The sequence below is a fragment of the Ylistrum balloti genome, unplaced genomic scaffold, assembly GCF_031769215.1.
Source record: "Ylistrum balloti isolate Yb309-2 unplaced genomic scaffold, AGI_CSIRO_Ybal_v1 Utg370614, whole genome shotgun sequence".
Lineage (NCBI taxonomy): Eukaryota > Metazoa > Mollusca > Bivalvia > Pectinida > Pectinidae > Ylistrum > Ylistrum balloti.
Genome location: NW_026782377.1, coordinates 261,460 through 277,673, shown reverse-complemented (window position 1 = coordinate 277,673; position 16,214 = coordinate 261,460). Strand labels below are relative to the sequence as shown.

General features: G+C 34.9%; 1 protein-coding gene across 1 annotated transcript; it reads left to right on the top strand.

Annotated features, from left to right (window-relative positions):
* The first annotated feature begins 125 nt into the window (after positions 1-125).
* Positions 126-9,706, top strand: LOC132557031 (2-oxoisovalerate dehydrogenase subunit beta, mitochondrial-like). Its single transcript, XM_060221493.1, has 9 exons — positions 126-261; positions 2,440-2,517; positions 3,097-3,165; positions 3,427-3,560; positions 3,941-4,096; positions 4,640-4,811; positions 5,854-5,999; positions 6,457-6,543; positions 7,913-9,706. The coding sequence occupies exons 1-9, from the start codon at positions 135-137 to the stop codon at positions 8,051-8,053; spliced, it is 1,110 nt and encodes a 369-aa protein (XP_060077476.1). The 5' UTR covers positions 126-134; the 3' UTR covers positions 8,054-9,706.
* The last annotated feature ends 6,508 nt before the right edge of the window (positions 9,707-16,214 follow it).

Genomic DNA, 16,214 nt, shown 5'->3' with positions numbered 1-16,214 from the left:
TTTTGAAATATTGTTACGGTGAATTATTATATTTTTATATTTTTGTATAACATCATACATCATTTGTTTATCAAATCGAAAGTAGACACTGCGGACTTACAAACACATAGTAAACATAAAAAATGGCTGCCTCCATGAAGCGGATACTACGAGTTGTAGGGAAACCTCGACTGCTTGCACATGTGCTACGCAGACAGTCGGTGGTATCACAAAGAGCATACTCAGTGAAATATGTACCCGATATTCCACCTACGGACTTAGGTAAATTGGAAATGAAAGTTACCATGACCGATAGTCCTATATTCGTAGAGGTCAAACTTAGCAAAATGACAAAGTTAACAGGTTAACACTACGCAAGCGATTGTCAAAAGAATTTTTATGATAAAAGTTGCGACAATTACAATTCTCTGTCTTTAAATATGCTCACAATTTGTACATTTCTAAATTGGGGACATCTGTTCTACACCACACAGGATAGGTAACAATAATTGTTGAAATTCAAATACTAACAGATCTATGTTACAAACTTATTAGAAATTTTAAATTAAAAAAAAAAACCTTTGTCACATGTTCTATGGTTTACCAGGTTTCTAGTGGTATTTCATACCAGTAATTATGACACGCATTAACTATTTGTTACCAGCAAACTTAATGTGAGTCAGCTGCCACCACACGGAAAGAGGGAAGCTTCCATGCCACAATGACATTCTCAGTTGAAAGAATTTAGAAAATAAAACAGTCGTAGATATTGGTTAACTTGTCAGTGTTTCAAGAAAATTTGGCATGCTGCAATGAGTGCTTGATTGTGCACTTCTTGTGATGCTTGTGTGCTTGTGTATGTGGTGTCATGTCATGATATTGGTTGGGTATATGCTGGGTAGTTGGGAAGAATTTTAATTCATGCCAGTTGCATTTGTTCAAATCATCTGTGTGTTAAGTAAAAAGAAAAGTAAGTCAAACAAATTCATGAAAGTGAAAATTCTGTCATAGTATTTTTTATTAACATTAACTATGGGCAGGGATGTATATATCCCTGCTATGGGTAAAGTGCAAAACACCTACATTGTATGCTCAATGCCTTTCACTTCTGAAAGAATTTTTGTCAGATGGGTCAAGTCCTGGGATCTCTTGTCCTGGTCCTGAATGAACAGTGGTCTTAAATGTTTGCACTTATGAACCATACTGGCATAAATCACATCATCTATCCTCTCAAGGATAGATTTCGAAGGTCGATCACATGATTGAGAGCCAGTTACAAGTACATTGTAGTTGAATTTATTGTTGGTATCAGTTCCATTATTGACATGGCTAACAGGGACCAATGTTCTAATTATTAACATCTAGAAACCATCCAACAAGCAAAACCATTGACTCCTCTGTCATAAACATAGTGTGGTATTGATGAGGAGTCTACACCTGGATGAAGGATTTCTTGTAGGAAAGAAAGCATAGGCATCAATAATCAATTAGAAATGCAAATCCCTTGCCACTACCAAGTACCACACATGTTACTTTTGTTATGGAAATGACTACTGGGAATAACATTGCAATTTTCAGAATGAACAACATTGTGTAAATATAAATTATCATGCTGTACAAAAAAAGCTACAACATACATAATCTAAATAAGGTGTACATGTACTTGTATGGTAATCACGTATCATCATCCAGTCTAATGGGAATCCCTGTTTATACCATCAAAGTCACAGTAAAGTCAGTTCTGCAACAGCTTTAGAAAAAAAAATCAAAATCAGCTCAACATCTGCAAAAGAGTGGGCATATAGGACTAATTAGACCAACTTTAGAGTATACCAGTATATGTCTGATCAGTTTGGAACCTACTTGTAATAGTTGACGCGTGGTGCAACATCAAATGACCAGGTGTAACCAATATCTTAACCATCACTCACTCTAAAAAAGGAGGAAAGAACCTAGACAAAATCATAAACAAAGAAATTGCCATAAGAAAATCCCTCCATCTTGCTTGGGCCACTGGGATGCAGATTTATAATTGTAAACCATTTTAAACTCATATCTTTTGTAAAGTTTTATATCTAGAAATGTTCATATTTTACACCATTGTTGCAGTATTTGGTGTTATTTTTGACAAAAATATTAATTCTTTAAACACTGATTTTGAAAGATTTGTAAAGAAAGGTTTTTATCATAAATTTCATTACCATTTTACATATTCTGTTCTGCCGTCATTGTCCTGTGTCCTACTAACATCATTCTGTAGCTATTTAAGTTAGACACTGATCTTTTAATCTTGAACTTGCTATCAACAGACAAAAACAACTTTACTACAGTTTGGCATGAAACTGACATGGAAAAGGTTGATGTCAATACCCAATACATGGAAAATCCATCTTCTAAGATATTTCTATATATCTCATATATAGAAAGCTGTGTGTAGTGATGTATTGGTTTTATTTTCAGGTGAAACAAATCGTTCTAATTTGGTACAGTCACTGAATAATGCCATGGATATAGCTTTGTCAACAGACCCAACATCTGGTATGTCTCTTAGTTTACACAGGTACCTGGGACAGGGTTTTCTAAAATAATTTGCTTTTTTCTTTTAAAAATGTTTTGAGTCTAGAGTCTATTAATGGGTGGAACAAGTAATGAAAAATGCTTTCCTCGAAAAACATGACTATTCGATTTGTATAGAAATCCTGACGCCAGGAACCCATGTTAGTTCAGTTTATAGAGTTTAGAAAATTGTGGATGATATTTTAAATAAATTTTTAATACTGTTCCATTGCATGTTAGATCATTGTATTAAAATGAGATGACTGTCAGAAATAGCTGTATATCAGGGGAGGAAATAGATCAGTATCTACTTGACTGTGTATGAGTACATCATATGATTGAAAGCTTCGGTTTCTATTTCGTTATTGGATTAAAGAAAAAGTTTAGACCATATGGGATACAATATAATTATTACTTACATCAATTAAAATTTGCACACTTCCACCATCAAGAGTATATTTTAATAATTTATACATTCTACTAAAATGGTATTACAATATGAAATGTCAATTTTTTGATATGAATGTCCAATTATCTCCCTTTCCTATTTTTCTTTTATAGTGTTGTTTGGTGAGGACGTGGCATTTGGTGGTGTGTTTAGGTGTAGTGTCAACCTCCGAGAGAACTACGGTAAACTTCCAAGATCATATTTAATATCAATAAACATAAACCATATCTAAATCCAGTATATCTAGGACATGGGAAAATCTTGTTTTATTGACATGTTTTGAGGATGTATAAGGATGATGATAGAATTTCCATAGTATGATATTTATGTATATCACAGTAATCTGCATATAATCAACATCAATTTTATTGTGCATTTCATGCTAAATGTTTGACATGGATGTGGAAGACTAGTATTAAACAGGAACTGTCTGTTTGTTTTAGGTTCTGATCGCGTGTTCAACACACCTCTTAGTGAACAGGGAATTGTGGCATTTGGAATTGGTCTAGCCACAGCAGGTGCTACAGCCATAGCAGAAATCCAGTTTGCTGACTACATTTTCCCAGCTTTTGATCAGGTCAGACACATGAAATGTTAAATCTTATTGAATGTCATTACAGGTAAAAATAGAAAAGGATACTACATTCTCTTGTCTTACCAGCAATCAGCCTTTCTCTTTATACCTATTATCTTCAAAAACAAGGACTCTTTAATCATGTAGCCCATTTTTCAATAAATCCTCTTCAATATTAGGGTAAGTTGTTATTTAAGATGACGGGCTGTCAAATCTGATCAATAGAATAACTTGTACTCAATTCCAATGACGGGTTTAAATGTTTGTAGTTTGTTCACTAAGACTTTGTGCCCTTGCTCCATAATAACGAAAACATTTCAAGTGACTTCTTAGATAATTCAATGTATTACATAGTGAAGTTTTGTAATGTTTTCTCTGTGTAGATAGCTAATGAAGCAGCCAAGTTTCGGTACCGTACAGGTAACTTATTTGACTGTGGTAAGCTGACCATTAGGACACCTTGTGGAGCAGTAGGACATGGTGCACTCTATCACTCACAAAGTCCAGAGGCCTTCTTCGCTCACTTACCTGGCCTAAAAGTAAGAAGATGTCTGTCTGAAACCCTGTCACAATGCATTAGCTGATGTTTTACGATAGATTAAGAATCATTGTGTTATTATATTGAAGGACTATTTCATTACTTACCAAGGTTTCTTGATAAAAATGAGCCATTACATGGATGTTTTATAACGTTTAATGCCTCCAGGTATTACATTTTGTTTGTATGAAATTCTGGGTTCATTTAGCATTCTTATGTCAATACATGTTTTGAAAGAATGTGTATGACAAACAGTAATAATTGTTACTAAAGTCATCTGGCAAATAAGCCTATTTTTGGTAATAAGCACATCTATCGCAATTTCATAACAGAAATGTCAAGAAACAATATATCAATTTTGGATTTAGCCCATGATCGCCTTCCTGTAAGTAAGGATAGATGTGTTAGCCATGGGACTCATTCCAGGCTGAATGTATTATCATATAGACACAATATCTTGTAACAGGTAAACATTCACATACCTCCTCTTAAATTTCGCTGCCAAACATTTTTTATTGAACAACACTGACATTGTGTACTGTAGGTTGTTGTCCCACGAGGCCCACAGCAGGCCAAGGGTCTCCTCCTGAGTTGTATTCGTGATGATAACCCCTGTATATTTATGGAGCCCAAGATTCTGTACCGCGGAGCTGTTGAGGAAGTACCTGTCGGGGACTATGAGATCCCCTTGTCTAAGGCTGAGGTCCTCATAGAGGGTATGTGTACTTTGTGTTTGACAAAATATGTTTGTTTATGTTTACAGTACATACATAGTAAATAGGTCATAATGTGGCCATGATAATCTCTTAAAGGGAAATTTGTCTGTGATACTTAGTACCACACCATGTAGAACTCTGTTATTTTTAAAGTTTCCTACTATGATACATGGAACCACATTCCAGAATTAATATGAGTTAAAATTGGATCTCATTGTCGAAGAGATGTGAGTTTTCTTCTGTAACACAGGATTCCATTGTAGACCAAGTATACATTTTCATTCAGTGACTCACAGGATCCTGTGGTAGAGAGAGCATGTGTTTACATTCAGTGACACACAGGATCCTGTTAGAGTGAACTTGTGTATTTGTTCAGTGACTGTAGGATCCCATTGTAGAGTGAACTGTGTATTTGTTCAGTGACTTGCAGGATCCTGTGGTAGAGTGAACATGAGTTTTTATACAGTGACACACAGGATCCTATTGCAGGTTGTAGATGTCGACAGTTTAAGACCAATCACAATAACAAGATAGATATTCATAGACAATATTTGCACACACCCTGGTATACCACAAGCAGAGTGATTTCACTCCCTTTGAGATTATTGTAATCCTAGTCAATTTGACTATGCTTTGTTTAACACTTTATCATCCAACCTGAAGAAACTATCTGAAAAATATCATTTCTAGCCTTTATTTTCATGGTACATGGATTTCTCACACCAGTTTTAAGACCTGTTGAAATTCAAGACTTTACTGCAAGATTGAACACTTTCAAATCAAAATGCAGAACATTCTGGTATCATTTATAACACATCTTCATATAAAAATCCTGAATTTTTCTTGTGTACTAAAAATTGATCTGAATTTGGGCAGCGTTAAGTTACATTTCTATATACCTAGCTTTATCAATGTGTATATCTATCAGTCATTTTCAGACATTTTCAAACATGGTAAGAATTAAACACTTGTGAACAATAGAGGTCTGTTGGACCTATTATCACAGGAAGTATCGCTAAACTGTAGCTTTATTTGTTTACAGGAAGTGATGTCACACTGGTTGGTTGGGGAACACAAGTTCATGTCCTCCGAGAGGTGGCACAACTAGCTCAAGAAAAATTAAATGTGTCTTGTGAACTTATTGATCTCAGAACCATTCTCCCTTGGGATGAAGAGACTATTCTAAAGGTAAATTATATATCAAAAAGTAATTATGGCCCATTTGATACAAATTAATGTTATCTGAACTATTCCTACTCCTTGCAATTGGTATTAATGAAACCTTATGTTCAGTCATGGGACCAAAAGTCATTGAGTTAAAGATCAAGGTGAAATTCTCCATTGACAGCTGAATAGTATTATAACCAAAATGATCAGAATCAAAGGAGGAGTTTTGTGGTAAAAACAGTTTTAATTACAAGGTCAAAGATCAAGGACAAATGGTTTATATTTATAGCAATAAAACATGAAACAAGATAACAATATTTGGAACTAAGCTTATTCTGTGAATTTTACATTTAAAACATTTCTGACATGGTGTTTGAGTTTTAGATTTCAATATGTAATGAAATAAAAGTAGATACATTTTCTTTGTGTTAAGTGATGCGTTTCCGTGGCAATACAAGACTCATGTGGTTGTTTTCAGTCTGTATGTAAGACGGGGAAGTTGTTGATTGCCCATGAGGCCCCAGTAACCATGGGTTTCGCTGCAGAGATAGCTGCCACCGTACAGGTATAGATTAGAGTTTATTTCTGTGATTTATAGACATACAGCAGTTACCATTGGTGCAAATGTATACCTTGTTCTCATTTTGCTGAAAGAATATTAAAATAACGATCCCACATTGCTTCAAACAAGAGTAAATGTAACAATGTCTTCAGACAAGATCATACAATTAGATAATAGATTATATCCAATCGTCGTCCCATCACTAATTGGAAGGATATTTTGAGCATTTTTTATCAATAAAAGAACTGACTCATGAAGAGTATTTCAGTACAAGATGGTTACAGACTACAGACAGTTTGACTACTTCCATTTTAGATGGATTCACACACATTAGAATTTTAGAAGCGACAGTGCTATTGTGGTACCATATCTTTGTTCAGAACATCAATAGGCTATTTCAAAATTTCACTTGGCTGTCATAGCATGAGTTAAAGGTATATATCATTGAATCATTGGAAGGGTACTGTTTGGGAGCATGGAAATTTGTCACTGGCAAAGTGATTCTCCTGAAGTTTGGTACCATTTTAACACTCAGCAAATTAAGAGTTATTTCCCTTGGACTATATGTTTTACTAGGCACACACTACATCTGTTCCTTAGTTAAATTTATTACTGAGGTTTAACAGGAGCGAAGATTAATAATTAATGAACATTTTGAAATAAATAATGAGGCCACCCATATCTCTCCATCAATGGTTTAAGGTGATGTAAGACTTGTGGTATTTATAAAGAGATGTGCTGTTTTATACCAAGATTCATGTAATATGATAAAACAGGAATGAAGTAATGGTACATTGATATATGAGGACTCACAGGTTTGAATTGGAATTTACAAAACACACATTTACTATAAAAATATGACAGGACTTTTAACTATTGTTTTTGTTAAGAAAACTGACTGGATATGGATAATATGGGGTCAGTGTTAGGCCTAAGGGACATGGACAGAGTAATGAAGGGCTTCCATGAAAATGCAGGATATGGGAAATAGCAAAGAAAAATTGATAAGATTGAGATTGTGAAGGACAGGATATGAGAATCTTTATACCAATGGACATGCAAGGCAAGTAAGGAAGTTACGATGTGATGAAATCACCTTTAAGGATGAAGTGAGGTGACATTGATACATATATGTGAACATTAAATAAGGAACAGTAAGGAACATTACCAGTGTTTTGAAGTTGGAGAGAGTAATGACTTTTGATATGGAGATGCAGTAGGAGAAATAACTCGGTGTAATACAAAGGTGGAATTACTGAATGCAAAACTAAATATGGTGACAAGTAAACCAAGATAATAAAGCAAAACTGATAAACCTAGTATTTTTAATCTGCTCCCATAGATTACATAATATTTTCCATGGTTTTTTCAGAGTGAATGTTTCCTAAACTTGGAGGCACCTATACAGAGAATTTGTGGATATGACACGCCCTTCCCTCATGTGTATGAGGCCTTCTACCTTCCAGATAAGTGGAGATGTCTTGAAGCTGTCAAAACAGTTGTGAACTATTGACCAGAGGTCATACCACTCTTTAGTTATTGACAAGTAGTCATCACAGATCTACAGTCAGCCATTTTCCTTCATCTACATGTATAAGGAACTGTTATGAAATAGGGAGTATGTGGAATCATATAACAAGTCATTGAAGTTTTACCTTGTATCTGATCTTGTGATATATAAATATAATTATATATATATAATTTGATGCTTGCATCATGTATGTGAATATGTGATCTGATCAGGAACCAGGCAAGTTAACTTTAAAGAATCTCATCATATTACACAAGTGTGGAGAAGTTCATCACTTTGCTGACTGGCTCATAACGTGTGGATTTGTTTTGCTGTTAAAGGCCCTGATAACTTAGTGTAGAACTGCCTCAGACAATACAACTCCATGTGACAGTCGGAGGTGTTCAGTCACACCATGGAGTGGTTTGTGTTACTAAACTTTACCCAAATTGTTGTGGATGGCATGCATTAGGCCTCCTGCATGTTGTTCAGTTAGGTACCAAGCAGCTACTATAGGGAGGCCTCAACTCAAAAGGACACTGGATGAGGATGGCCAGTAGATCCAACAAGTAAATATTGTTTACTTAGTGACATCACTGTACTATATGTACAGGTACAGTAAGAACTTACAAGGAATTCTTTGTTGTGGAGAGACTGACTGAGACATAAAAGCACATTTCTTTGATTTCTTACTTGATGAAGAACTGGTACAAAAAGTCAGTTCAAAGATACATGGATGGAGGGATGGGACACTTAATCAGTTCAATTATAAATGTCTTACTGGATGGAGGGATGGGACACTTAATCAGTTCAATTATAAATGTCTTACTGGATGGAGGGATGGGACACTTAATCAGTTCAATTATAAATGTCTTACTGGATGGAGGGATGGGACACTTAATCAGTTCAATTATAAATGTCTTACTGGATGGAGGGATGGGACACTTAATCAGTTCAATTACAAATATCTTACTGGATGGAGGGATGGGACACTTAATCAGTTCAATTATAAATGTCTTACTGGATGGAGGTATGGGACACTTAATCAGTTCAATTATAAATGTCTTACTGGATGGAGGGATGGGACACTTAATCAGTTCAATTACAAATATCTTACTGGATGGAGATCCAGGACATTTAATCAGTTCAGTTACAATGTCTTACTGGAGGGAGTAATATCTGAATTATCAAGTGTGTTGAACAGTTATATATGGATAATAATCATGCATTCCAGAAGAAAGATTGTGACCCAGATTCCTGTTATATATTTATATTCTTGCTTTATTCAGGTCTTCTGTACATATTGCTAGTATTTAACATAAGGCACTGCCATATGAAGGATTTAATAATTACAGTGCTGAAATGTTTCGGACAGTTGACATAAATTCTAAGTATACTCTGATGCCATTTTATAATACTGATAGTATCCAATTTGAACGTTGGAGTATTTTTTTATTGTTATTATTATTGTTGGATGTTAAAATGATCAAACATTCATCACGTTGATGTTAATATAATACTTGGTTTAGTATAGTGTGTCATTTCTATCTGGTAACCTGTAATATTTATTTTAGTTCCAAACAGAAGGAAAACTGATTTTTGACTGAAAATGTTTATTCTTTAAAGACAGTTTAGAAATAAAGAGATGAAACATCAGGTAGCTTTGTACTTTTTACAAGAATTTAATTATCTCATCTCTAGATGGTTTGGGATTGTTCCTTAACTAAAACAATGGTTTTCTCTATAGGGAAATTAAAGTTAAGAATGTGGAAGTGGATCTATATCAATAAGGAAAAAATTGAGATCACTTTTGTCAATTGCATCTAATACCAAAATGGCGTAGTAGTAGGTGTTGTTATGTATGCAGTATACACCAGCAGGCTACAAATGAGGATTAATCCTTAAACATTAAATTGATTACTCCATGAAATTTTGATAAAGACGAAGGTGGCAGGAATTCAGTTTTCAAATATCTATAGAGATATGTGAAATCAACGGGTGGAGCTGCATTCATGAATTAATTTAACAGCATGTATTAGTCTAATGACATTAGTGGTGATGTGTGTAGTAGGGAGAGATAAACTTGTGGTATCACTGCAGATTCCACAACATCTCTTATCAAATTAGCAAACCTAATTCAAACATGTAGCTTAACTGTGTTATACTAATTAAGGATGGGAGGTGTTAAGATAAGATTTGATTTTCCTGTTGACTTCAGAACCTAAATTTGGCCTAAGGAATCAGTGTGTAAAGGTAGAGGGGAGACCTGTGGAGTTTAGGGTCGAGGTAAATATTCACTGGGGTTAAGGGGAGGACTACTAATGGTTAGAGATAGTCTGGCTAATCTATTTGTAGGAACACACATGTACTTTGTTAGGTCATCGCATGGTGATGGAAACTCTGGGTGACATTAGAAGGAGTTGGCTGGTTGGATGTGGGAACTCTTTGCTTTACAGCTTCTGTTTTACGTAACATTATTTTCATATATTTTTGGGACAATATCACAGAGTAATGATGAATAAGTTGATAAGTTCAGTAAGTCTGAATAAAGTAAGCCACAATGTAAGACCATTCTGTGATGACTCTTGTGATCACTTTAGGAGCTATATGGATGTCTGCCCCTATTGTCTATTTCTAAAGTTACAAATTTCATAATTAGCTCAATAAAGAACAATATATGGTTGGACAATTAGTAATAACTCTGAATACTGGGATACCGTGTGGCGTACCTAAACCTTAATAACCTGTGTAATGGGACAGAGTACCTGTCAGGGACCCCTAAACCTTAGTACCCTGTGTACTGGGACTCTGTACCTGTAAGGGCCCTAAACCTCAGTATTCTGTGTACTGATGTACCAGGCTTCTAAATCTTAGTAGCCCGAGTACTGGTACACTCTACCTCTCACACCCTAAACATATGTTCGTTTTACAATACAAAAGAAAAGAGATCCAATATCCGGGATAATGGTTCAGTAATTTCAGTAGTCTACCCAAGGCGGATTCCGCACGGAATACCGAGTCCGGCTCCAAAAACGTAAGTAGTGAAACACCAGGAACAGACAGCCAGACAACACCTTCGGTAGATTAGGTCAAGTTTAATGGTTTACATGTTTCGACACACTAGGTGTGTCGTCCTCAATCTACCGAAGGTGTTGTCTGGCTGTCTGTTCCTGATGTTTCACTACATATATTCGTTTTGTACTAGGACCTTCCCTTTGAAAACTATTGCAGATCCTGTTAATAGCCCCAAACCTTAGTAACTCTGTGGATTTGGGAAAAAAAATTAACAAGCTGTAAACTCCCTTGACCCTGGGATGTCATGTGTAGAAGGAATGTGTAGAGGAATGAGAAACCATCTGTTTCCAGACCTTCATGCTCTACTGATCAATCCTACTCTACTCTTACAGGGACACTAAATAAACTGACAAATCTCAGAAAAAGTGATCATATTTCACTGTTTAGTTCATAAAGGTTGTTGATTGAATCATACTGTGCTGTAGATGACATAATCTATTGAAAAAAATTGACATATCTGATATAGTATTTCTGTGTGAGCGATCTGATAAGGTGTTTTTGTGTGAACGTGTAATGCATGTAAAGACAGTTTAATGTCTGTTTGTGATATGATATGTATGCAAGTCATGGGTCAAACACCACTTGTATGTATACTATGCCAATAAATCTCCAGTACATGCAAACTTGCATTTTGAATCTTCTGTTCCTTGTCTGTTTGAGATATATATACCCCTCCCATACTAGTCATTAACATCATATCTTCCAGTAATTACTGCTACAAACCACAAAACAACCACAAAGCAAACATATATTACTTTCCTATACTTTCTGTGGTGATGCACCATAAAAAGCTTTACTGGATCTCGATAATAAAAAGTCCTAAAGACTACAACAGATGTTTATAGAAACACATTATTATGGGTTTGATAACCAATATCAGCATATTAACAATACAAAGTCATGGTGACTGAACTTCATCAAGATATACTAAACAAGTTTTCTATGGAATCGTTCAAATCGGCTAGTTCTCATTTAAAATTTACAAGTGATCAAAAGAACCTGTTTGTTTCACAATCATAAAAATTAAAATTTTTATTCCAATATCCCAGCATGTTGCCATATAAAACTGAAATTGAAGGTTGTTAGTCCTGTCTTAATACATTAAGTAAGCTATCTACCAGAAGAAACCTGTTTTGACCCTAGTTGTTATCAGAACAACTCATTATCTTAAAAGCAGATCATTACAGTTAAAATGTTGTCTTACAAGTGGATGCCAGATAAAATGGATATAAAAGGACTGAACAAGACATAGAAATAAACTTTTTGCATGAATTAATATCAATTGATACAGTATATATGCTAAATAATGAATAAGACCACATCATTATTAAGGCCCCATAACAAAAACACAGGTGCCCTTTAATAATTAGTTGTGACATTATATTGCAACGTTTGGAGGAATTTATCATTGTGTCAAATGACTAGAGGTCATCTTCATTTGATCAAAGACATCAAGGTCACTGGGTCAGATGTCAAGGTAAAGTTTGGTATCTTTTCACTGAGGAACATTTTGTTATGATAGGTGGTTGGAATCAAAGAGTCAACTGACTAAGGGTCAAGGTAATGGTGTTGAAGAGATCAAGTTACTGGGCAAAGGTCAAGGTCAGTAGGTCTAAAAGGTTTTTTAAATGATGAACAATTTTTTTTTGTTCACATTAAGAACATAAAGTTTGTCAGCATTAAAAAAGAAGTCAAGAGACCAGAGGTTTAAGTCACACCGAAGCACATGAATATTGTGTGGTTTGTTTCTTGAGTCAGTGTCTGCTATAAACCTTGTTGATTATGAGGGTGTCAGCTTACTTCTAAGACTCTTCAGTGGTGCTATAGGGGCCAGAAATATAGAAATCCAGCAGAAAATTAGTCAAAATCAATGTTAAACATGGAAGTGGAATCATTCCATAATTCATCTGATCAGTTTGGGAAAGAAAAAAAAGAACATCAGATATATGTATACACGTCTGTTTCAATGTTACCAGAGTTAATACAGCTGTCCTTGTTTGACCTTGAAACCTTATATTTTTACTCTGTTAATTTTTCTCATTTTCTTAGTTTTGGACATCGTTCTTATCTCATTTCCAACTTCTGAATATACTGTCTTTATGATGAACAAATATCACCATACCTGTGTGAGGAAGAAAACATCTTGTAGTATATTTTTAACATCTGCTTGTAATTGCTTTGCCTATTGATGTTTTAATGTAGAAGTATTTTACAGTTCACAATCAGGTGACATCTGTGATCGGGTCAATCTAAGGAGTAAGGAGTAATTTCCAGAGTGTTTGTCAACACAATCAATATTGAAATTCTGATGTATCTTTGTAAAGACCTCCATGGTAGATGAAGTACATTATAGAAATAAAGACATGCATATAACATCATTCTACACTTGGATCCAATTGTTTTAATATAATCACATCGTTACACTGGTAGGTGGTTTTAAAGCTTCAGTCATATTAAAATGGCAAAGTGACCTTTCTGGGAGATGAAATTTGGTAAATTTTAATACAAAGAAACAACATAAACTGATAATTGAGTCATTAGAGGTAAATGTACAAGACTATACGTGACAAAATTATACTAATATAGAATTACTGCCAGGAAATGTGACTGTCAATAACACCGTAAGGACAATTATGTTGTTGGTTATAGGAAAATACTTCAAGGTGTGTCATTACGCTTTTTTACATTCTGTCATTTTCTAAAGATGTGGCAGAAATGAATCTCAAAGGAAAGGTCAAACCAAAAATACATCTGTCAATCTTACGAAACATCCATTTTATATTTACATAAGAAGGATGTGGAATAGCCTCCTCAAGTTTTTAAATAAACACACTGAATTAGCACTGTATCAATTACAGAACAGGTGTTGAGGTTAAATGGTTAACACAATGTTACATTTCAATTTTTGTATCACAGATGTACTGTTATATACTGTTTCAAGTTGAGATCAAGGGCCAAACAGATGCTGTATTGGAAAATACTAATACAGTCCTGGGGAAGGTTTAGTAGGTGATGTTAATAACAATATAGACAGGTTATGAGAGAAGGCATTCAGATCCATGGTCTTCAAATGTAAATGTTCAGTTTTAGGATAATTACAGTCATTTGGTCTATATCAGATATGAATTAATATTTCTCTACAAAAGGAATCAGTTTCCAATGTCAAATTACACAAATGAAATAAAGGAGGATAATTTGTAATGTCCTCTTCAACAATGCTCTAAATTAAGGCAGACTGTTGTCCTCTTCATTAGTGCTAGAAAATAAATGTATATACAAATAAAATAAATGTACTTTCTCTGAAGTAGATTGTCAATTTGCCTGTCTGGTACGGCTAGCCACATCAAATGTTTTTCTCAAGGAGTGTCGAGGCAGTGGTGACCCAAGCTTTATCAGTCCCTGTACTCTTAATGGTGACCCACTGCATTCTCTCTAAACATCAAAACATGGCCATCAGCGAAAAAACCAAGTAGTTCAGTCATGTCAGGCCTGATAATTAACACAATACACTTTGATTTGAATCCAGTAGGTCTTTGATTTCTGTGAACTTAAGCTGAAATGAGAATTTCTATCTTCCCTATAAACATCTCTCTGATTGACATTTGCCTGTAATTGCTTTGAATGCATGAAGCATGTTTCGCATTGCGCCTTTGATAATGTACGGCTGTGCTCTCTGAAAAAAAAACTTGAGTTAAACAATATGACGAGAAGAATCTAATCACAGCTGTACCTCGCCCTTTTTTATTTATTTTAGAAAATCATGGCGAGGTAAAATCTGTTAACAGAAGCCATGTGAGTATTTCAGGGCCTAGTTCATATATCCCCCTGATCATAATGTAATTAATTCATTCAAATTACATCATGAGTTTCTAACATTTCAATAATGGAATAAACCGTCTGTAAACCAGTATGTTATTTGTGATTTTTAAATGTGTTTAAATATGTCGACATTCACACTGCATCTCTAACATAAACCACTACTAAAATGGTGGTCTACTGGTGACTTGTATTTCACCTCAGTGACTTGCATGTGCAAGTGAAAAAAATTTGGGGTTACCAAACTGCCCCACGTCAAAGATTTCCCCAGGTGAACCCCTCAGGTCCTCTGGTTTCCTCCCACAGTGACCTTAATTTTTGGACTACCAGACAAAAGAGCCATAACTTTGACCTCAACTTTTAATGGCCTTGGAGTTTACAAGATATGACTCCTATTTGTGACCTTGACATTGAAAATACAGGCATTTATACAGCTGATCTTTGACTAGGTGGCTGGTTAAGGTCATCTGCTACAGTACTGCAGTGAAGTCACCATCTTTTATCTTCTATAGTGTTTTTACCAGCTATTTTCTACCGTACACAGGATTATAGTACAGTCTAAAGACAAGTTGATTGATTCCGCATTATCGTGTATGCTATATACAACAGTGCTTCACACTGGTCATTTGATGAAGGTAACAACATAGTCATTTAATTATCACACTCTAATCTTCGACTGGCTGTGTTATGAGAATTATTCTATTGACATTACCAAACTGTTCCATGATATTTGACCTCATGATTTTGCATCAATAATCACAGGCCTCAGTGATATAAACCACCATCAGTATATAGTATACATATTTCATTCAGATGTTGATGCCAGGGTGTGTCTATACGATACAAATTGTCCCAACACCAATCTCACTGATTGGTAACCTTAGCCTAACTTGATCAGGTACCACACACCAACATCTATTGGATGATATTACATACACTAATAACTTTTCCAATGTAGTTTGTCACCTCAATACAAAAAATATTGATTCTTTATCGTGAACTATAAATCACAATATTAGAATGTATAACCTACTTTTATCTGTAGCTCTAAATACCAGCCAGGTCATTTTACCGCAGTATTAGAGAGTACAACAACAGCTGGGCAGCTAGTGTCACTAAGTGTTCCTGATTCTTAAGTATTTAATGTGGTATTTCACAGCTTCAAGCCTATTTTCAACATTACTAAATACATTAAATCAATGACACAGAAGAAAATCTTGATGGATGTCTTCGGTGTGTTTAAGGAGATTTAAAGAGAAGCAATGAACATTTC

Coding starts and splice junctions, on each gene's coding strand:
- LOC132557031 (XM_060221493.1), top strand. CDS start 135: ATGAAGCGGATACTACGAGTTGTAGGGAAACCTCGACTGCTTGCACAT. Junction 262..2,439: donor TATTCCACCTACGGACTTAG/GTAAATTGGAAA, acceptor TTTTATTTTCAG/GTGAAACAAATCGTTCTAAT. Junction 3,166..3,426: donor CAACCTCCGAGAGAACTACG/GTAAACTTCCAA, acceptor TGTTTGTTTTAG/GTTCTGATCGCGTGTTCAAC.